The following is a 24433-nucleotide window of genomic DNA, read 5'->3' on the forward strand; positions in this document are numbered from 1 at the left end:
GAAAGCTCAAGTACACTCTCACCGGCCTCACTTAACAATACAGTCACGTCCTGCCTGCCTTGGGCCTGACACACTCCATTTCTCCGTCGCCGCGACAGTCAGTGCACCCACTCTGCCAGAACTCAGCCACCCGACTGCCAGAGCTGGGGTCCCTCCCTGGAAATAGGACCGTCACCTCCAGTAGCTTGGCTATGAGGGCTGCGTAGAGCACCGACAGGGGTCCCAGGAGCTCCGGGTCCCCCGGGGAAGCAGTGACAGAAGGCACAGTGGCAGGTACTGAGTCCATGGTGTAGGGACAGCTGAGCGGAAACGATGCTTCCCTGCAGAACAGCACAGGACCCTCTCTTTCGCCGTTTCCTACTTCCGTAGGACCCAGCGCAAGGGGCGGGTACTGGGAGTAAACAACATCATCTTTCTTACACAAGCCTTGAAATAATACAATCTACAGGAAACAAGTTCAGTTGAGGAGGATTACTGTCACAATGGCCCTAGGACCATCTTATCCTCCAACCTCTAAAAGCTTTCTCATTCCTATAATTAAACTCTAAAAGTCCAATATCAACAAATACCAATGGGGGGGAGGTAAGCCCTAAAATGCTTAGATAAGCTTCTAGACAGATTAAATGTCTTGTTTGGATCATGATTTTCTTTAGAAAGATCAGCCTTAAGTGACTCTAAGAAACAGATCTAATCTAATTCCTTTCATTCTTAAAACTTTCTAAGGATCCCCACTATTAATGGTCTAATGCTACTTTGGCTCATGACTTCCTTTAAGATTTGCTGGCCTCTCCAACAGACCATCCCCTTCCAACTTCACACTTTACAACACCAACTATTCACATTCTCCTGCCCTCCCCAAATATCCTTTTCTTCATGTTTCCATTTCTCTCAACACATTTCTTCTGACTACCACCTTCCCCCTCCGTCTTCCACCCCAGCCTGTCTAATCAACAACAAACCACATGTCAGACTCCCTGTTTGCCCTTTGCCAGTGCTTCAAACACATCTCAACTACTTTATGACCTTATTGATCACCCTTCCAACCATAATAAATGCATTTATGGACAATAATGTTCTACCATCAAATAAATACCTCTCTTTCTACCATTATCTTACTGTGTTTCAAGTGAATGCCATTATCTCCCTGCCAGAAAGAAAGGTTCTGAGGGGAAGAACCAAGTTTTTACAGGTGTGCAAATGTCCAGCCTTGGTAGACAGCAAATCTTCCTCATGTGCTAAACCAAGTAGCCATTAAAGCCACACCCCTATGGCTTTTGTTTCAGGAGCTGTCTACTCAAAGGGTCAGGAGTCATTTTCATAAAGACATTTTAAGTTCTTCACTTCATGACCAGAAGCCACTTAAAAACTAATAAATAATCAACATTCTAATTGAAGAAACTATGTCAAACTTACCATCTTAGACAAATAAAGCAAGAATGAATGTAACAAGAAAAGTATGCTGTCCAAAAGGGTGGCATCTGCTGGCTCTTCCACCTTTATCTCTGGTTGGTTTTCTGTATCAGCAGCATCAACAGGAGTACCTTCTGGTATAAGTAGCTCTAAAACTGAAAGGGGAAATGGCTATTTTATTTTATGCTATAGAATAAGAATTGTCTCTCTTCAGTTTCAATATTCATCGAGTGTTTCACTAAATATATGAGTCACAGTGCCTGGAATATGTCCCTCTCCTAAAGACAATTAACACAAGAGAAGAAAACTTCAAAATCCTAATTAGAGCTGTCAGACCCTTCAATTATAAAATGAACACTTTCAATTTATCTGGTAGTATTTCTTCAAAAAGTTCAAATGAAGTTTGTTCACCCTGAGCATTATCTGTTTGACTATCTGCATGAGGATGGTTCTTCTGAGCCAAAAATTGTTCCTCAAGATCCATAGTGTTTTCTGAGAATGCACTTTCAATGTGCTCTGAGTTTGCTACCATTGGTTTAGGTTCAGGTTCAACATCCTGGGAGACTTCAAGAAACTGTTCCACTTTTTCTATAGCTTTCTCAGATTCTTCATTTGCAGAATCATACAATTCCAAAAATGCTAGAAATTCTTCTAGAAACCAAGCGGGAGGCCATAAGAAGTATTCTGGGCCAGTAAGTATATAGAGGAAAGAGGTTCCAACAACACTAGCGACTGAGTCTAAAACTGAATTGGCTTATAAAAATCTTGGAGTATTTATTATTGTTATTGCAACAAACCTCTTCATCTGAATCTGAATGGCTACATCCTCCCCACCGCCCACCTCCAATCCAGGACTGGGAAGCAATTCTGTCCGCTTCCTGCGCACAGAAGAGGCTGCAGTTCCCAGGTGGCCGGTGCAGATCCTTGGCCTCTTTCAAAAGCAAAAGATTATTGGCCCACCTGCTACCCTACCTCAAATATGAAGGGAGGCTTCTATGCACAGAAATGACAGGATTGAAGCAGAGTCGGCCGAGACCTCGGAACACATTGCGTGCCTGGACTCGGTGCTCTTCCCAAACCTAAACTCTAGTCCCTGTTAAAAGGCAAAACCAGCCCAATCCCCTGTGCAGCAAAAGGACGAAGGGGCCAATGAGCCTTTCCCAAGGAGCCCCACCATCAACCTGCCGCTGGGATTAAGGCAACCGAGCCCTGGAGAGCATCTGCCCTGATACCACACCAGCCCAGGTCCCTGTGGAGGGGACAGAAAAGCGCTCTGCTACAGCGTGGGGAGCTCCGGGCGCGCGCGGCGCACAACCCCATCACCCACTGAGATCCTAGGCGAATCCTGGAAGGGAAGAAACTGAGAGCTGTCCCTGGGGAATCGTGTTTCCCAACCCCGCCTCAGACAGTAGAGAAACATAAAATGCTGGCAACAAGTGGGAGTCGAAGCCCCCCGCAACCCGAGCGGGCTGGCCGGGGCTCCAGCAGAGCCGGAGGGGACACACGCAGGGTCCCAAGGCTCTGTCACTCCTGCGCCCCACCCGTCATCCTGCGACCCCCTAGCCCAGCCCGCAGGGCTGGGGACCAAAGAGCCACCGGGGAGACCCGGGGCCGCCCGCCCGCCCGCCCGCGCACTCACTGCTGCATTCGTCGTCTGCACAGAGTTTGTGCTTCGGGTCCGGTTGGTCCAGCACTCGCCAGGTAGAACAGAGCACGAACAGCCAGAAGAGCAGCCCCCGCGCCGCAGCCATGTTGTGGTCACCTCGGGAGCCGGTGACGTGGTGGAGTAGGCTGTGGCAGGCGTCGGCAGGCGGCGCCGGAGGCGGGGCTCAGGGGGTGGGTGGGTAGCGAAGCGCGGAGGGGTGGCGCCCAGGAAGGCTTAAGCCTTTCCCGGGTGACCCGTCAGCAGGGATATCTGGGGGATATCTGGGGGTCGATCCACAGACTCTACTGGAGAACTGCAAGGAGCCAGAGCTCCATCCTTCTCTAGTGGAGACTTCTCCTCGACTGAAGACCTTCTCCTCTAGTCGCTGCCTTGGCAACTAGGACTCTCCTTCTCGTCCAATCACCTGCCTTTGCTTCGGTGCCCTCACAAGCGACCCTCCGTGGGATTCTATTGGTCACCCACCCATCCCCCCCCCCACTCCGCCAACCGATCCTTTCTGGCTTTCCTCAACATCTCATTTCTGGTCCATCCTGAACTAGCCCACTCCACCATCACTCCCATCCCCCATTCCTGGTCTGGTACCTCCTTTTCTGAACTACCAAATCCCACCCCTGACTTGTCATAGCTAGTCTATGGTTCTGGGCTCCCTCCCCTTCAAATTCCTAAAGGTTCCTTGAAGCCCCACACCAAGATCCCTCTGATTAGGAAAGGGGAAGGTGAATGGAACTGTGAGTGAGGGTGTAAACTGGAGACAGTGGCCTGCTTTGTTTTTTAAGGCGGGGACAGGTGGGGGCAGAGAGATGGACATTAGTCTTTGGGCTAAGATCTTGAGATTCTTATCTTTATCCATAAGGGAAGAAATCATTTAATTCAACAGCATATTTTTAACTTTCATTTTGTGCTACCATTCATGCCAGACGCTGGACAAAGCCCTAGCATGGTGTGGGAGTGGATGAAAATCAAAAGACAAGATATCTGGTCCTGGTCCGAAAAAGTCCACAACTTAGTGGGAACCAACTGACAAAACCTATTGTCAGAGAAGAAAGCTAGTAGCTAACATTTCTTGAACGCTTTCTTTATGTCCAGTTGTTATTCTGAAGGTTTTATACATATCAATTCATTTAATCTTCAGAACAATAGTACCTTACAGTAGTAGTAGGTCCTATTCCAATCCTTATTTTAGAGTAAATTGAGGCAGTCACACGTCCAGTGAGTAATGGAGCTAAGTTTCAAGCCCAAGGAGTAGACGCCTTTTTATCACAACCTATCAACTAACAAGCAATTGTACTTTCTGACAAGAGGAACAAAATATGATTTAAATCATAATATAGCTGAATTACTGATATGTACAGTTAAGGGTGGGGGGGGGGGAAGGCACAAGCTAGCCAACCCAAGGAAGAGTGTCTGCAATGCTCCCATCCTGGGTGGAGCCATTCTCATTTGTCTGTGACCAAGGGCTTGTTACTATAGTCTCTGCTAAGGTTATTCATCAACCTCCAACAATGAACCCATCAGTTGTTTCCCCAAATTAACTGAATCTTTAAAACTTAGAGAAAAGAATGTAATCCACCATGTTCATAATGTTAAATAAAGAAAACGATGGAAAAAAGGTGTGCACAAACATTTGTCTACAGGGGCCATGAGAGGTCCCCGTTGGTCCAGTGTACTTCTGCGCTTTCTGGAGAACCAGTGGATCATACAGAGAAACTGTCTATCTGAGTCATTCTTCATTTCTTTTCTACCATGTATTTATTATGTTATAAAATGTATCTAGTAGGCATCTCTAACAACATGTTGAAAACTGAACTCATTTTTCTCTCAAAATCTGCTCCTTTCAGTCTTCCCTATATCTCAGAAATAAGAATGACAATTTAATTCCCATTATCCAGGTGCTCAAAGCCCAAAACTTACAGACCATCTTTGATCTCTTTTCTCTCACATTCCAACTCCAGTCCATTAGACAATATTATGTCTTTATTTTTATAATTTTATTGAGATATAGTTAACCTACAATAAATTGCACGTTTAAGGTGTACGATTTGATAAGTTTTGACATGAATATACCCATGAGACTATCACCAAAATCAAAAGAGTATTTCATCCTTCTTTGTAATCCCTCCCCTCTCCTTTTCTGGGCTGTCTCCAAACATCTCCTGTCATTATAGATTGTTTTGCATTTTCTAGAATTTTGATATAAATTATACAGCATTTTATTTATTTATTTTTCTGACTTCCTTCTTTCCAAATAAGCATTTGAAACATGCCCAGAATCTGACCACTCCTCTGCATCTGCTAAGCCAATATACAGGCCAAACCCACATCATAAGTCACCTGAATGATTCCCATAGCCTTCTTCTGTCCTTGCTTCTGCCCTCATTTTCCCCAATATCTATTGTCCTGATGGCAACTAGAGTGATATTCTTAAATATAAATTTGATTGTGTCTCTCTGCTCAAAATCTTCCTATAACTTCCCATTTCCAAATAAAAGGCAATGACTTTAGCCAGGCCTGGTGGTACTCATCTGTAATCCCAGCAGCTCAGGAGGCTGTCAGGAGGATCCTGAGTTCAAAGCCAGCCTCAGAAATGTAGTGAGTCCCTAAGCAACTCAGTAAGACCCTGTCTCTAAATAAAATATTTTAAAAAGGACTGTGGGTGTTGCTCAGTGTTTAAGTGCCCCTGGGGGTTCAATCTCTGGTATCAGGAAAAAAAGCCATGACTTTATTATGGACTGCCCTGCCTTATTATGGACTGTTCTTATTCAATGTGACTCCCCTCATCCTTTTCTCCCCATTTCCTAACATTCTTCTCTTGTCTGTTAGTTCCATTTAAATACACCAAGCCCACCCCTGCTTCAGAGCATTTACACTTGCAACTTTGCCTCAACCTTAACTCCCCAAATCATCTGACTCGCTAACTGCCCCCTCACTTTATCATGTCTCTGTAAGAGTGGCATTTCATGTGATAAAGGCCTTCCCTGGCCATCCTACATAAAATAGAGCCTCTTGCCATGACTATCAAGCCCATTACCCTGCCTTTCTTTCTCTTCAGACTTGCCTTACCACTTCAGACTTCTCTTACCACTTGCCTTACATTTGTTTATCTACTTGACTGCTCTGACCCAACCTCAAACACAATTTCCAACACGAGCAGGAAATTAGTTGTTTTGTTCACTACTGTTACATCAGTGACTAGGGAAATGCCTAGAATGTATGAGAGAGTTAACAAATGATTTGTTGGATAAACTCATGGTTCCAATAATATTATAAATATACTACACTATTAACCTAAACACATATATTAACTATTAAGCCCCCATATATAAATAGTACTGAGAGGAAATAAGCTATGAGAACAAGGCATTTAAGGTCCACCTCTCAGCAGCATGCATCCTCAACTCCAGGAATGTACCCCTGAATGTGTTTGTTGTTGAATAAAAACATACTTGTGTGGAGAGTAGTTGTTTGGTTACATGATACTGGAATATTTAAGTAGATCTTTTAAAACTAGTTTTAATTTTTTCTTATTTTTCTTATTATAGAATATGGTATGTTGTAGAATTTTTCTTATTGTAGAATAAATTAATGATAATTCATTGGTGGAAAAATCAGAATAGCAAAATGATCTAATTGCATATTACCTTCTTGATATTTACTTTGACTCATAATCAGATATACTTCTATATGCATAGTCAGTGCTTCCAGTTACTGAAGAACTAGCTGCTTAGTTTGTAGAGTTTTCAATATTTTGATTCATCAGTATTAGTTTTTAAACTTATTGCCTTAAAGACATATTAACTAGTCTGGTGGATAATGAGAAGAAAATTTCTCAACTGGCCACAATAAGGTAGTGGTAGTTCTTTCTACCAGGATACATACAATTAGTGGATGAATCGGCATTCACTTTTACTCATAGCATTTAAATATGTGGCATTCATGTTTAACATGATGTTTAATATAAGGTTATATTAAAAACCTTCAGAAAAGGAACAGGATAGAATGTGGTGGTGATTGTTGGCCTGGAGATAAATAATCTCAAGTGCATTATTCTTTAATACCTCAAAGGGAATTCTTACGGGGTAAGGGTTGAGTAATTGTTAAAGGTAAATGTGACCAGTTTGGGTGGCAGGGACATAAAATTCTAAGATATGAAGTGTTCCTAATGTCAGAGTACAATCTAAATGAGACAAGAAAAACGTATCTGAAACAAATAATTGGCAGCATAACAACATATACCATTGGAAATTTGTGAAGGCACTTGCCTAGGAGCATTCAGTAGGCCTAATGCTGCTGTTACCAGGAAGAACCTCATCTATTGTAAATGATGTGCCAGAGAATAGTGTTAAACATTTATGGAAGACTAAATCTCTCCAAGAGGGGCAACAGATTTACCCTCGCATATGAAACATTGGAAAAAAAAAGTGGACAAAATACAAACAACAGTTCTCAGATATTAGATAATAAGCAGCATAAGAGTGACCTCTAAGATAAAGTTAAGCATGAGAGATGAGTGCTAGGATTATCCCAATTTACTCCCTGGAAAGAATTTTTCAGGCCACATCCAGAGAAGGGAAACTCAAATAGAAAATCTCCTGAGTTGAAGAGACCGACACAGCTAGAAGTCCCAGAGCAGAATAAAGGAGAGAGTAGAGAACTGCAGAGGGAGGGAGAGTGTGTACATGCACTAGCTCTCTAGACATCTATGGAGGGTTCCCCTGAAGTCTGTGGCTATGTAACAATGGGCACACATGTAAGGCCAGAGAAAGAACTTTCAGAAAGGAACAGAATGGAAGGTGGTGGTGATTGTTGGCATGGAGATCAATTTTTGTAATCACCAGTTAGAATGGAAAATCTATAATAAAAGGGCATCAAGAAACATAGTCAGTAAAAGGGAAAAATTAGCCCAAGATTGAAGGTAACCCCTGTCTAGCAGAATCTTAAAAAGATAAAAATGTTTCCAAGATAGTTCAGAGAAAAAGCTGTACACAGCTCAAGAATATTTAAAAGAATACAAAATATGTTTCCAAGATAGTTCAGCAAAAAAGCTGTACACAGCTCAAGAATATTTAAAAGAATACAAAATATACAGTATTCAACAAGGTAAATTCACAATGTTTGGAATCCAATAAAAATGTATGAGGCATGCAAAGAGGTAGGAAAATATAACCCATGTTGAAAAGAAAATTAATAGAAATGATCATTAATTGCACTGTGATAGAGTTATTATACAAGGACATTAATACAGTTGTATACCATATGTTCAAGATGCTATGGAAAAGCATAAGCATGTAAAGGAGAAAAAAGAAGACATAAAAATGTCTGAATTAGATAAAACAGATAAAATTAGATAAAATCAGAAAAAACAATGGCTAAGGTGAAAATTACACTGAATGAGATTAACAGCAGATTCGACATTGAAGAAGTCAATATCAACAAACTGAATATGCAGTGATAAAGACTCCAAAATCAAACACGGAGAAAGAGACTTAACTGAACAAAGCATCAGTATGCACAGCTTCAACCAGTCCAATATATATGTTATGGTAGTTCCTAAAAGAGGTGGGAAAAACACATTTGAAGAAATAATAAATAAAAATGTTCTATATCTGATGAACACTCAGATTCAAAAAGCTCAATGAATAAGAAAAATGACAAAGATGACACAAATATACACCGAATGCTTAAAACCAGTGCTAAGAAAAAAATTGAAAAGCATCTACAGAAAAGAGATACCATTATGTACAAAGGAGTGAAAGTAAAATGTCAAAATTCATTCAAGAACCATGCAAACCAGAAAACAGTACATCAACATTTTCAAGTTCTGAAAGAAAAAAACACTGACATCCTAGAATTGCATTCCAAATGAAAATATATTTCAAAATGATGTAGTCTTTAATGCAAAAGAATTAAGGTAAATCTTGGAGTAGACAATGACTTTGTAGTTAAGACACCAAAGGCCCAAGCACCAAAAGAAAAAAATAATAAAGTAATGAACTTCATAAAATTTAAAACTTTTAAAGGCTACCATCGAAGAAAGTGAAAACACAATCATAGAAGAAAATATTTACAATTCATGTAGTTAGAATATAACTACCTAGAATATACAAGCAATTCTTATTGTTCAATATGAAAAGACAAATGGCAAGAAATTAGAATAGACATTTCTCCAAAGAAAATATGCAAAAGCAAATAAGCAAATGAAAGGATACCCAGCACCATTAGGGAAATGTACAACCTCAGTGAGATACTACTTCACATCTATTAAGATGGTTATAATCAAAAAGATCAATGGGAGCCCTCACACACTACTGGTAGGAATAGACTACAGACCTAAATGTAGCAGCTAAACCTATACAACTTCTGGAAGAAAATATAAAAAGCTGCTTGGCAGAGACTTTTAAAACTAACTAGCTCTCTCTGCCTCATGCTCTCTTTTTTCTCTCTCTCATCTCAGAAATAAATCAGACTTAAAAACTTTGTCTCATGCTGGGCGTGGTGGTGCATACCTGTAATACCAGTGGCTCAAGAGGCTGAGGCAGGGGGATGGCAAGTTCAAAGCCAGCCTCAGCAAAAGTGAGGCACTAAGCAACTCAGTGAGACCCTGTCTCTAAATAAAATACTAAATAGGTCTGGGGATGTGGCTCAGTGGTGGTATGACCCTGAGTTCAATCCCCAGTACCAAAAACAACAACAACAAACTTTGTCTATTCTATATTTATTGTTACGGAAGTGGAAAGGTAAGCTGACAGACTAGGACAAAGTATTGGCAAAACATATATCTCTCAAGAGAATGATATCTAGGATATACAAATGATTCTTACAACTTATTAATAAGAAAAATCACCCAATTTGAAAAGATGGGCAGAAGATTTTTTTTCTTCACCAAAGTAGATACAAATATGGTGAATGTGCACATGAAAGGATATCCAACATAAGTTGAAATGTAAATCAAAATTGCAATGTTATTACACATACAGTAGGATGGAAAAAAATTTAAGACTCATCATAACAAATGTTGACAAAGATGAAGACTATGGTATCTCTCTTAGAACTGCAGACTATAACATGTAGTATAAACAATGGCACAAACTGTTAGAAAACTGTTTGGCAGTTGCTTTAAAAATTAAATCACATCTGTCGAGATATTTACTCCAGAGAAATAAAAGCATACATCCACACTGAGACTTGTGCACAACTATTCATGGTGGTTTTATTTGTAATGATCAAAAAATCCCCAATGTTGGACTGTGGGAAGATGTCTGTCTTACATGCCTCAGAACCCTTATACTCATATTAACCATATAGTAGGCATTTGATTACTATTACATGAATGTAGAGATTGATTTTTTCACTGTTAATAGAGCTTCTCTTTTATTAAATATAACAGACAAAAGAAAATCACGTATAGCACAATGAATTATCACAAAGTAAACATATCCACTGAACACTAACCCAGGTCAAGAAATTGGACATCAAATGCACCTTCATGAGCCCTTTCTCATTGCTCCCCTAATTATTCCCTCCGCTCCCCCAGAGTTAGGCACTATTTTAACTTCTAATAACAAGGATTAGTTTTGCCTCTTTTGTTACTTTATACAGTGTAATCATACACATGTGTTCTTTGGTATGTGGCTTTTTTACCTCCATATGTATTTTTATAAGATTTATCCAAGTTGTTGAATGTGAATGTACTTCTTATTTTCATTGCTTAATAATTTTCCACTGTATAAATATAACCTGGTTTACTTAAAAAAATCCCCAATGTATATCAATAGGAAAATAGATAATAAATTTTGGAAACATACTTAGCAAGAATAAAGAACTATTGATAATAGCAAAAACAGGGAGATTCTGAATGAAATAAACTAGACAAAAAGTAATATGCATTGAAAATTCTTTTTTTTTTGTACTCCCTAGTACAAATATCCAGGGGTGCTCTACTGCTGAGCTACATACATCCCCAGCCCTTTTTTATTTTATTTATTCATTTATTATTAATTTTTTTTTTTTTGCTATCAGAGATGGAACTCTTGGGAACTCAACCACTGAGCCACATCCCCAGGCCTCTTTTGTATTTTATTTAGAGATAGGTCCCACTGAGTTACTCAGGGCCTCGTTAAGTTGCTAAGGTTGGCTTTGAAATCCCAATTCTCCTGTTTCACCATTCTGAGCCGCTGGGATTACAGGTGTGTGCCAACATGCCCAGTTTAGTTTTTATTTTGAAACAGAGTCTGGCTTAGTTCCCCAAGTTTACCTCAAACTTGCGATCCTCCAGCCTCAGCCTCCTGAATATCTGGGATTACAGATTCTGCCACCACCTTCCAGCAGATTCAGTTATATTTAAAGGTAGAAAGTTATAAACCAGGTGAATCCTAGTAAAGGTCTTAGTAAAAAAATAATAAAAATAAAAGCACTATGCTTGATCACAATATGGTAAGTCAGAAAATGACAACAAATCGATCAGAACAGTATCATTTCTCAATGGATTCAAAGGGTCTCCTCCCTTCTTTCCCTTCCTTCCTCCCTCCCTCCCTCCCTCCCTTCCTGAGTTTTGGCGTGTGTGTGTGTGTGTGTGTGTGTGTGTGTGTACATCATCTTCTGTGCCAGTGTAAGAGGTTTAGGCAATGGATCAACCTTTACACCTGTGCCGAAGGACCCCAAGCTTGGATCTATCTCCAAGGGTGGAGGTGACTCTAGATCCTCATTATAATCCCGAGAGTGGGAACTCCTAAAAAATAACAGGTCTTTCTTGGTAACACCAGTTTCCTCCTTTGTAAAAGTTAGTGTAGTGGGAGGGTGGCAAGGGCCCTACCCTGCCACAAAATAAATGCTAAAACGTTATTTTGGTACAAATTGTAAGCACTAAAGAGTTAAACGTAAGAGATGAGTCTTGGGATTTGAGCTAGACCTGGATAAGTACATAGGATTCAGATTCTAAAAAGAGAATAAAAGGCAAGTGAATTAAACAGCATAAGAAAGACTCAGCAGAAAGAAGTATGTTTAAAGGACAGTAAAGACATCTCATTTTGCTAAGAGGAAAGGATTCTATAAAGGATGACATATTTGTGTGCTTAGGTCAGATTATGAATTTCCTTGAAAATCAAGCATAAGGATTTAGACTTAATAGAATAAAAATGCATAAAATATTAGACTTTAAGTAAAGGGATCATATAACTTAAGTGGAATTTAAACAAGTATCTTGTCCTTAAATCCAGGGAAGATGGAGGTTTAGGCTGGGCATGACCAGTAGGGCTGAGGCACTCCCCACAATTAAAAAGTCATGTCGAAGTGTACTATACTAATGGAAGTGAGTCATATACAAGGCAAGGTCTTCTGCCAGCATCTACTGTTTGTCTAGCCCTGACAAATATTATTCCACTTTCAACTGTACAAAGAAAGAAACTCAAACATCTGAAATTGCCACTAATATATGGCATGTATATGAGTTCCTGTTTCTGGTTCTGCCTAATTTACCTTGGCATTCTTTTCACGGAGGTCAAACATTTGGTGTGTTGAAATAAACGCAGAACAGATATTGGGGACTTGTGGCCTGCACATCTCAATTTCCACAGTGCACTGTTGGGCTTTATCCATTTAGTTTTCAGAAATATAAATTACTTCCTTACCAGAACAACAGCAGAAGTAAGGAATATAGCCAAAAGGATTGTAGTAAGAGTCAGAAGTCTAATTGTGTGACTATAGGCAAATCATTAACTTTTCTGAGTCTCAGATATTTCATCTATACAAATATGGGTCAAAGTTAAAATTTTATAATTCATTTTTAAAGAAGAAATAGAGATAATATATGAAAGATTGCCCATTTATGTGGTTTAAATAATTAAACAGCAAAATCCTGGCGGTTACAGCCAATATAGACAATTGACAAAGCAACAAAAGTCTTGGCAATAAATGCTTTCATCACTAAGGAGACATTTTTAGATAGTTCCGACTCTGGAAACTGTTCTCTTCTCACTGAAACAAAGTAAGGCTGATAACATCCTCCCAAAGTGTGCTTGGAAGATCACAAGCACCTCTTGGAGGAGACACGGAGAGTGGAGGAGAAAATATGTTCTTCGGGATAACATATAGTCTACCAGAGCATACACTGAAGCAAAGCAAACCCTCCTGAATCTTCAGCATTTTAACTGATGCATGCAGTATAAAATTAGAAACAGGACCATAAACACTATTATGAAGACTATACTCAGTGGGGGACACTGAACAAACATATATGGGAAAGTAAGTTCTCTGCAATTAGTATGAAAGCTCAGTCTTACCCAAATCCACATGAAATTTGAAATGGTTTGGAATATATAAGAGGATCAGTGAATGACATCAAACCCAAATGATGAAATAGAGAATCTGAACATGATCTTTCTCTTATTTCTCACTGATCCCTTAGAACCACCAATAGAAATATAATATTAACTCTACATGTAAATTAAATTTTCTAGAAGTCATATTTTAAAAAATAAGACAGATGAGCTTCATTTAATAATACATTTTACATAATTCAATATATTCAAAATGTCATCCTTTTAACTTGTAATCAAAATAAAAATATAACTGTTATTTTACATTCTTCATAATACGTCTTTGATATCTGACTTATGGCACATCTCAGTTCAAACTGGGCACATTTAAAGACAGTCGCAGCATAAGAAAGTAGGGATTGTAAATTAATACTAGGCCATATCATATACTTGCACTTATTTTAAAGAAAAGCCAAGTTTAATAGTATGTTTTAGGTTTTAAAATATTTTTAGCCAACCTCTCTTGGTACTTACGCAGAAGTGAGAAAAGATGATTGAAGGTATCTCAACATCCCTCTTTTTTTTCACTCAGAGGTTAAGATTTCTGTTGCAATAGCTAGGGATTGCATTGTCATTTCAGATGAATCTCAAGTCTGTAATCAAAAAGTGTAAGTCATCATTAGGTTCCTACACTTGTCATTCTTTTATTATTTTTTATTGTTATCTTAAATATATTTACTTCTTGACAAACATAAAGAAATAAAGAATTATATTTAAATGGATAATAAAACAATTTGACTGCATAAAATCCCTTTTCATTTTAGGTAGACCTACTGGTACAAACAAGTCACCTGGGTGGTCTATTTTTCTTTGGTAACAGGGATTGAACTCAAGGGCTCTAGACCACTGAGTCACATCTCCAGCCCTATTTTGTATTTTATTTAGAGATAAGGTCTCACTGAATTGTTTAGGGCCTTACTTTTGCTGAGGCTGGCTTTGAACTCACGATCCTCCTGCCTCAGCCTCCAGAGCCACTGGGATTACAGGCATGCAGCACTGCACCCAGCACCTGCTCTGTTCTCTTACTTAACTGCAACTGTGTTTTCCTTGGTAGATTACTTCTTTGCACCAAGGTTTCTTGATAGAACTCTATTGGTACTTCGGTTTGGACTATTCCTACTAGCTGAAGGTTATATACTATCTATGGGCCTGGCCAAAAAAAGTTAGTAGTTTCCTCAGTCATGGTGAAACAACAACAAAATGCCCCCAGGCATTTCTAAACTTCTCTTGATAAGACTAGTATCACTCTCCCAGTTTGAGAGTCACTGCTTGAAACGTTAGTTAAACTCTGATAATTTAACAAAGCAACTTTAGTTGTAAGTATCCTATATTTTGTAGTTTGCAAGTATTCTGTATTTTGTAATTTCTCTTATCAGCTAAAAACAAAGGATTATAAAATCAACATTTAAGGCCGGGCTTCATGATGCACACTGTAATCCCAGTGGCTCTGGAGGCTGAGGCAGGAGGATCTTGAGTTCAAAGTCACCCTCAGCAATTTAGCAAGGCCTTAAGTAATTTATGGATTTCCTATCTCAAAATAAAAAAAAAATGTTAAAAAAGGGCTGGTGATGTGGATCAGTGGTTAAGCACCTAGATTCAATCCCCTGTGCCCATCCTCCACAGATCAACATTTTAAAAACCAGAATCACTAAAACATCAAAGAAACTCAAAGGCCCTTGTAAACACAACTGACTTTGCTTCAAAGGTTTTTTGCTTTTTGTTTTCCACTTCAAGTTAACACTACCTTTAAAAAAAATCACATTTTTGAATTTCTTTTTTCTGACCTCTAAGAGGTATCTTACATTTTTCTACTTCCCTTTCCAAGACTATTTCCTCTTTTGCACTGTGTAATCTTGAATTTAAATCAGAATTAGTTGCATTGATTTTCCCTTGTGTTAATAGTCAAATTATGATACAATTTGAATTATTGAAATGCATATGGAGGGTTTTTTTTTTCTTATTTTTAATGAAAACTCGTGTTTTGAAAATTAGCACCTAGGGGACTATAGGTGGAGACTTAATATGTAGAGTCATCAGCATGATAACTGTAATTAAATAAACACAAATCAGTTCATGATAGCTGATTTCATTTACTATTATAATCAGCTTTCTCCACTATAAAACAGCACAATTAGTCCTAAATTGACATTCACTAATTGTATATTAGAGTTTCAAGGAAAACAATGAAGAGTTAGTGACTATCATAATGATTGAGATGTGTTTTGACATCAGTAATTATTATTATTTTTAAGATGGGGGTCTTGCTATGTTGCCTAACCTGATCTCCAACTCCTGGACTCAAGCAATCCTCCTGGCTTGGCCTTCTGAGTAGTTAGGACTACAAGTCACCAAACCAGCCCAGTAATTATTGTTTAGTAGATCTCTTTTTGGACACTAAAATCACTACTAATATGATTGTATATGTTTGAAATTGGTTTTATGAGCAACATACAGATTTGATGCAATTCCCATCAAAATACCCACGAATTGGTGTGAATATACTTTGTATACAACGAGAGATATGAAAAATTGTGCTCTATATATGTAATATGAATTGTAATACATTCTGTTGTCATATATAAACTTAAAATAATAATAATAATAATAATAATAATAATAATAATAAATGTCATTTTTCCAGACCTAGAGAAAACAGTCCTGAAATCCATTTGGAAGAATAAAATATTCAGAATAGCCAAAACAATTCTAAGTCAATAAGCAAGCTGGAGGCATCATCACAATACCTGACTTCAAATTATACTACAAAGCTATTGAAATAACCACTGCATGGCTCTGTCATAAAACCAGATACATAGACCAATGGGAAAGAAGAGAAGACACAGAAAAAGATCCAACACAATTAACAGTCATCTGATTCTTGACAAAGATGCCAAAAACATATTGGGAGAAAAGACAGTCTTTAAACAAATGGTGCCAGGAAAATTGGTTATCCATATGTAGACAAATAAGACTAGACCCTGTACAAACTTGAAAGAGATCAAAAGCCCAGGAATTAGACCAGAAACTATGCAAATCCTTGGAAGAAAATATAGGTTTGAGACTCCAGCATATAGGTACAGGCAATGACTTTCTTATTAGAACTCCTAAAGCTCAGAAAATAATGACAAAAGTTAATAAACAGAATGGCATCAAATTAAAAAGCTTCTGCACAGCAAAGGAAACAATTAGTAACATGAAGAAAGAACCTACGGAATGGGAGAAAATATATTTGCTAACTACTCTTTTTTTTTTTAAAGAGAGCGAGAGAGAATTTTTTAATATTTATTTTTTAGTTTTCGGCGGACACAACATCTTTGTTTGTATGTGGTGCTGAGGATCGAACCTGGACTGCATGCATGCCAGGCGAGCGTGCTACCGCTTGAGCCACATCCCCAGCCCTGCTAACTACTCTTTGACACAGGATTAATACCCAGACTATATAAGAAACTTTAAAAAACTTAATACCAAAACCTCAAATAACCTAGCTTAATTGGGCAAATGAATTAAACAGATTCTTCTCAAAAGAAGAAATAAAAATGGACAACAAATCTATGAAAATGTTCAACATCATGAGCAATTAGGGAAATGCAAATCAAAACTACAGTGAGCTTTCATCTCTCTCTAGTCAGAATAGCAGCCATCAAGAATATGAACGATACGGGGCTGGGGTTGTGGCTCAACAGCAGATTGCTGGGGCTGGGGATGTGGCTCAGGCGGTAGCACGCCTGTCTGGCATGAGCGTGGCCCAGGTTCGATCCAGAGCACCACATACAAACAAAGATGTTGTGTCTGCCGAAAACTAAGAAATAAAAAAAAATGTTAAAATTCTCTCTTTCTGTCTCTCCTCCCTCCCTCCCTCCCTCCCTCCCTCTCTCTCCTAAAAAAAAAAAAAAAAAAAAAAAAAAAAAAAAACAGCAGATTGTTTGTCTAGCACATGCGAGGCCCTGGGTTCAATCCTCAGCACAACATTAAAAATAAATAAATAATGGTATTGTGTCCAACTACTTAAAAAAAAGAATATGAACAATAATAAATGCTAGAGAGAATGTGGAGAAGAAGGGACACTTTTTTCTCTGTTTATAGGATTGTAAATGAATATAACAACTATTGAAATCAGTATGGAGGTTCCTCAAAAGACTAGGCAGGAAACCACCATATAACCCAGCTATACAACTACTCAATGTTTATCCTAAAGAATTAAAGTCATAATACTAGAGTAGTACATGCATACCCATGTTTATAGCAGCACAATTCACAGTTGCCAAACTATGGAGCCAAACTAGGTGCTTATCAAGGATGAATAAATAAATAAAATGTGGCATATACACACAATGGAGCTTTATTCAGCCATAAAGGTGAACTATGTCATTTGCTGGAAAACGGATGAAACTTGAGAACATTCTGTTACACAAAATAAGCTAAACTCATAAGATCAAGGGAGCATATGTTTTCTCTCGGATGTGGAAGCAAGAGAGGAAAAAGGAAAAGAAAGTGAAAATAAAGAGGAGATCAGTAGAGTGTAGGAAAGGGACCAGGAGAGGGAAGAGTGAAGGGAAAATACTGGGGAATGATATTGGCCAAACTGTAGTGTTATATTGTGCATGTGGAAATATGTAACGACAAATACTGCCATGATTTATGACTATAATGTATCAACAAAAAAAATGGAAAAAATAAAAGAAAGCAAACAAAAGAACAAAATTGCTTTCATGTATGTATGTATGTATGTATGTATATATGTATACAGCCTAGCCAAACATCTATTGTGAGCATAAACATTAATACTCTGGAACAGTGATGAGCCTGACACTGTTTTTTTAAAATTGTTCCTTCCTTCCTTCCTTCCTTTCATTCTTACCCCTCTCTCTCTCCCTCTCCTTCCTTCCTTCCTTCCTTCTTCCCTCCCTCCCTCCCTTCCTTCCTTCCTTATTTCCCAGGCTGGCCTAAACTCCTAGGCTCAAGTAATCTTCCTGCCTCAGCTTTCTGAGTAGTTGTGACTGTTGGGGCACACCACGGTGTCCAACAATAACACTTGCTTTTGTAAACAAACTTTTATTAGAACACAGAAACTTATATTTACCCACAGTCTAGGCTGTTTTTGTGCTACACTGGCACTTGAGTGGCAATGAAGACTTGCCTACAAAGTCTAATATATTTATTATCAGTCTCTTTTCAGGAAAAGTTTGTTGATCCCTGATTAGATTATAGATTAAAGTCAGCAGAATAAATACATAAACATTTATTTTCTTACAACTAAAATTGGCTGTATGAAATGAGATAAATGATCTATTAATTGCCAAGATAAATGTCTCTTCCCTATAGAAAGTGTGTATTCAGGACTAGAAATCTTGGCACTGTGTCATGTCAAATGGAGGAAAAAACCTGGCAGTTCATTTTGATGAGACTTAAGAAATTTCTTTTCCAGGGCATTTTGAGGTGCATCTAAACTTTGTAGATAATACAGGGAAGAACATTTTAATCTGCAAATAGATTATGTTCATTATTAGTTTGTAATCATTTCACAACTATCATATAATATTAAAGCATCATTAGAGACTGCCTATCACAATAGAAACTTTTATGACTCTAGCCATTAACATGTATTTTTCTAGTTATTGTAGACCCATACTTTTAAGCTAGTGCTATTGGTAATTATGTAAGTCTGATTGCCTTACTAATTTTGACCAGTTTATTTTTCAGATATCCATTTTGGGGTTTACTCTTTCAATTAATTTTGCGTTCCATGGGCAATGAAATTGTTGTTTAGTATATAAGATGTTGCAGTTTCTATGTAAGTTCACCTAAGTGCCTCTACCACTATTGATGGGCAAGGATATAAGTAAGTTAGTATTTTTACTTGAAACTGTTATAGATCTACTGTACTAGATTTGTTTTCCTGACACAAAAGAGTATAAAACTAGAAAAACTAAACATTTTCAGGTATTAATTTCAGACATGACTGTAGGCCTGGTGCACAAAACACAATTAGGGAGATGAAGCTCAAGTAAGATGGTGGTCATACTGAGTTAAGGAGAAAATTATCAAAGTGCAAGATTACCATAGTGGTTGGAATTTTGTGGACAAGAATGTCTGAGCTATTTATGGTGGGTGCAATGTGATTATGTGTGTGTAATGTTAGAGAGAGAATACTAAAAGCCTGGAGGAAATTCATTTTTGATATGAATGTACCAGATGAGACTCTTTAAGGCTTAGCAGAGTTTGACTGCTATAAAGGAGACTGAAGATGATGCTAAATGGCAATGTTGGAAGAAATTCGGTTTCCAGCAGAGTCAGATTTCAGCAGCTTCACTAATATATCAGGTACTTAATTAAGAGTTCAGAAATAAGCCTTAGCAAAAAGAACCACACACAAAAGAGTAAAGGGAAAAATGGTAGACCTAAATTTGAAATCAAAATTGATTCATGCTGAAAATGTATGTGGCAGCCAGAAAGGAAAAAGGAAAAGAAAGGTGTGGGTGTGTGAAAGGAATCTGACGACAATCAAAGGGAGATCAGTAGAATAGAGGAAAGGCATCAGGGGAGAGAGGAAAGCAGGTAAAAGAGAAATACTCGAGAATGATATTGGCTAAGTTTTACCACTATATTGTACATATGTATGAAAACATAACAACAAATCCCACCATTATGTACAAGTATAATGCACCATGAAATATGGAAATAAAGAAATATACCAAACCTAGTGAGGCGCGGTGGAATATGCCTATAATCCCAGTGACTCAGGTGGATGAAGCAAGAGGATCACGAGCTCAAAGCCAGCCTTAGTAAATCGAGGTGCTAAAGCAGCTCAGCAAGACCCTGTCTCTCAATAAAATACAAAACAGGTCTGGGGATGTGGCTCAGTAATTGAGTACCCTGAGTTCAATCTCTGGAACCAAATAATAATAATAATAATAATAATAATAATACCACCAAATCTAATATGATCAAAACAATTCACCAGTAATTAGCCTGCATGACACATAAAACAGAATATCCTTTATAGGAAGACAACATAATCCAGACTTCCTATGATGTATCATCTATAAATGACCAGAATATAATTAAAAAAAAATTTTTGGTACCAGGGATTGAACCCAGGGGTGCTTAACCATTGAGCCACAACCTCAGCCCTTTTTTGGCATTTTATTTAGATACAGGGTCTCATTGAGTTGCTAAGTGCATCCCTTAGATGTGGAGGCTAGCTTTGAACTCTTTTTTTTTTTTAACAATTTCAATTTTTAATAATGGAAACATTTTGCTATTCCAGAAAAAATTTCAGGGGAGAAAAATCTTCCCTATAAAAATAAACTCATCAAAATTATATTATAACTTTTTTACTTCTGCAATTTAAAATGCTCCCCTGCAATACCACCCCTTCATATAACACCTTTCCTGTACCATCACATTTTGAAGAGAAATTAACATCTTTGGCCTTCAGAGCCTTTATTCTTATTTTACAACATTAAAAATGCTGCTGCAGTAACCAGTGTTTGGGAGAGAACATCACTCTTCTAGAACCATGAACAGACAGAATTTTAATACAGTAACTTCCAAATTGTAACTTGTAGTGCACATGACAGGGAGGTTTGGATAAACACAGAGGAGAATAAACACAGAGGAGAATATGCCTATTTCAGACAATCTACTTCAAGTAAAAAAAAAGAATTCACAGATACCCATCAGCTACTACTTCAGGTTCTAACAGTGTCATGAATCTGAGAAACAAATGCTTCACAAACTATAAGTTTACTGGGATGACCAGGTGGTTGATAACAGTATATTCAAACCCAATCCACAGTCTGAATAGGAAAACCAGTATTAAAATCATGAAGGCATTCCCTGAACAACAAAGGCCAAGTGTTGGATGACAATGTCACTAAAACCTCATTAATGCACTAAAAAGAAGTTACATGCAAAATTAAACAATGTGTGCCATGCATAATTTATTAGCTTGGAACTCCTGCCTTAGCCTCCTGAGTCGCTGGGATTATAGGCATGTAGAATATCATTAAATTTTGCCAGAATGCAAAGAAGATAGAAAAATGAGAACCACAAGAGAAAATATCACATATAAAAAAAGTTCCATGAGCTGACCCAGATGTTAGGATTAGCAGAAAAAAATTTAAATAGTTTTTATAACTAATTTCAAGGAGTTAAAGAAAAGCTTAATCATAATGAAGAAGTAGATATGGGTGTCAACATATAAATGAAAAATTTCTTTTAAAAGAAATAAAAAGTATAGTATTTGAAATGAAAAATTCATGAAACAAATCTATCATCAGATTGTATAGTGCAAAAACAGCAAAAAGTTAACTTGGAGATAGACTAATAAAAATTATCTGGTCTAAAAATCAGAAAGAAAAAAATAGAGACTTGGTTACTATCAGTACAAAGTGACCTAACATACATATAATTAGATTTCTAGAAGAATAGAGGCATAAATTGTACATAAAAAAATATTTAAGACAATGATGGCTAAAATTATCCCAAATTAACAAAAAAAGATGTTAACAGATTTAGGAAACTCAGTGAATACTAAGGTTAGTTACAAAGCAAATCACATCTATATGCATCAGAGTCAACTGTAAATAATCAATTAGGAGGAAAAAGGTCGTGAAGGCAATTAGAAAAATGTGGTGTGTTATGCATTGATAAAAATGACTAAAATGATAGCTGACTTCTTATCAGAAATGAGAGGTTAAAGTTAATGGAAAGGTTTAAGGTGCTAGAAGACAAAAACTGCTAATCCAGGATAAATACTCTTCAAAACTGAAAGCAGAATAGACATTTTCAAATAAATAAAAAGTAAGAAAATTCAATACCAATAGATCTCTACTATTAACAATGCATCTGATGCGTAAAGCATTGATATTGATGTTCTATAATACATATAGCATCCACATCAAGAGACCGTGCTCTAAAGAAAGGAAATTAAGGCCAACAAATTATAAATTACAAATGATCAAGACAAACCAGAAGAAATCCAAAGATTAAAAAAATTACTCAACATTCATAGCTCTTAACAATGACATCTGCTCAAAGATTATCAACCAAATATCCCTGTAGAATGTGAACATAAATGAGAATTCACATTTACTGCAGAGATGTTGTTGCTTAGCAGACCTTTGGTATCGAGACAAATGGCAGCAATTTTTCTTAACAATGTTTAGGCTGTCATTATCATATCAGAGGCATCATACTATAAACTATTCCTGTGGAAAAGTGACCCTTAAACCAAAAGGACATAAAATTGGCCCCAGGAGTTTACAGAAGATGCAGATTCCTACATTTCATCCCCAAACTTCATCTGTTAGAGCAAGTTTGGAAAAGAGACAAGAATTTGCTTTGTTTTAAAAGAATTGTTTTCCAGAAGCGGGCAATCTACCACACCTGAGGAAAAAAAAAGTTCCAGAAGAGAAGTCAGATCTTTTGGGATGCCAAAACACATTAAGTTTTTCATTCATCTAAGATCTCAGTTGTCAGGTTCTTTCATCAGAGATAACCTTTTAAAAATGTAAAAGAAATTCTTAACCAGTGGGCATGCAAATACAAAAACAGGATGTGGGTCAGTAAGTGTTAACTATTTAAACTTAGACACAATTAAAATTTAGTCTCTCCTCATACTAGCCACCTTGCAATGCTCAAAAGCCCTGTTTCTTGGTGGCGATCACAGTGAAAAGTGCAAATATAGAATGTTTCCAGCAGTGCAAAAAGTTCTGTTGGACCTGCTCTAGACCCTGACACTAAGACCTGAAGGAAAGTCAGCACCACCAGCATGCTTCTTAGAGGCAGGCTCTCAGGATCCACTAAGACCCACTGAATCAGAATCTCCAAGTTGTCTAAGTGATTTGCATGTATATTAAAGAGCACATACTAGAAAATTCTAGTGCATTCTAGAAAATAAACAAAACTCAACAAAAAACTTTAAGACCCATTTACAAAAACATTTTTTAAAATTGCTTTATCCAAATAGTTTTTCCTGAACTTCTTTAGCCACTTGAGAACGTCAGAACACATGTCTAAAAACACCCTATTGGAAGAATTTAGAACACAAGACAACTGAGATTTGTATATCAAAATGCGGTAAATTCTAAAGAAGACATGCTATCCTCCCAATTCTCAAAGAGTACATGGAAGATGAAACACAAAATAAGGTTTTTTGATGATTGATTGGCACTTAAGTCTACACACAAGCTAAATAACTGATGAAGACTGCCTGAAATCATAGCAGCAGTGATGCAAATTCATGTCCCAGTTTGCTGGCCTTTCCAAAGTGAAGATAAAATTTGCTAAATCTTGGAATTCTAAAATCATTTAACACTCAGGATAATTAACCCTAACACAAAAGTATTAGTGGTTTAAAAAGTATTCCTAAGAGTAGAAAGAAAAATGGTTACAAATTTTATATATCAATATGAAGGAAAAAAATGTCACAATAAGGAAACTATGGCTAATATATGCCAAATTGTTTAAAGTTGCCATTTAACAGAAATGATAGGCCAAAGGCTAATAATAACGGTACCTCTTGACCAGTTAAAAAAAGTAGAAGATCTCCCTCCTCCTCTTCACACATATGTATCTGGATCACTGTTCGAATTGCTGCTTCAAGATAATCTCTCTCTGGTTCTGGAGTATAAAAGATCTCAACAGGATGCGTGCGGCCAGGAATAGTTAAGAGAGGACAGTTATCAAAGTAAATCTGGAATTTTCCCACATCTAGAGTAGCACTCATAACTATAACCTGAAAGAAAACAGTAAATTACTTGAGTCACCTTTAAGTTCTTTCATGGCCTCAAAGAAAAAAACAGAAAAGTACTGATTTACTGTTCTATATACAGTTATAAAGAAAACTATAAAGATCTTTAAATAAACCACTTTAAAAATGAAATACAGAAAGACTGAGGTACAGTAAAAGCTTCTTATTCAAAGATATTTAGAAATATCTATTTAAGTAAGTAAATTACAATTACCTTGAAACATACCAAATGAAAGTTTGTGAAAGAACTAATGGAGAACCACGTTAATGTCATGATTATTGCTACATTTA

The 24433-nt window shown here is 37.4% G+C and overlaps 1 protein-coding gene across 1 annotated transcript in view; it reads right to left on the bottom strand.

The window, feature by feature from the left end:
• The window catches only part of LOC308648431 (transport and Golgi organization protein 1 homolog), a 48005-nt gene that overhangs the window by 19572 nt on the left and 4000 nt on the right, over positions 1-24433 (bottom strand). The window contains exons 3-6 of the mRNA XM_081293169.1: positions 23909-24127; positions 13861-13979; positions 1414-1565; positions 176-299 (exon numbers count right to left, since the gene is read on the bottom strand). Of these exons, the coding sequence (XP_081149295.1) occupies positions 176-299; positions 1414-1478 (189 nt within the window). The 5' untranslated portion in view covers positions 1479-1565; positions 13861-13979; positions 23909-24127. The remainder of the gene's footprint in view (positions 1-175; positions 300-1413; positions 1566-13860; positions 13980-23908; positions 24128-24433) is intronic.

The sequence above is a fragment of the Spermophilus citellus genome (genome assembly GCF_964194105.1).
Source record: "Spermophilus citellus genome assembly, chromosome: 4".
In the NCBI taxonomy this organism is placed as follows: domain Eukaryota; kingdom Metazoa; phylum Chordata; class Mammalia; order Rodentia; family Sciuridae; genus Spermophilus; species Spermophilus citellus.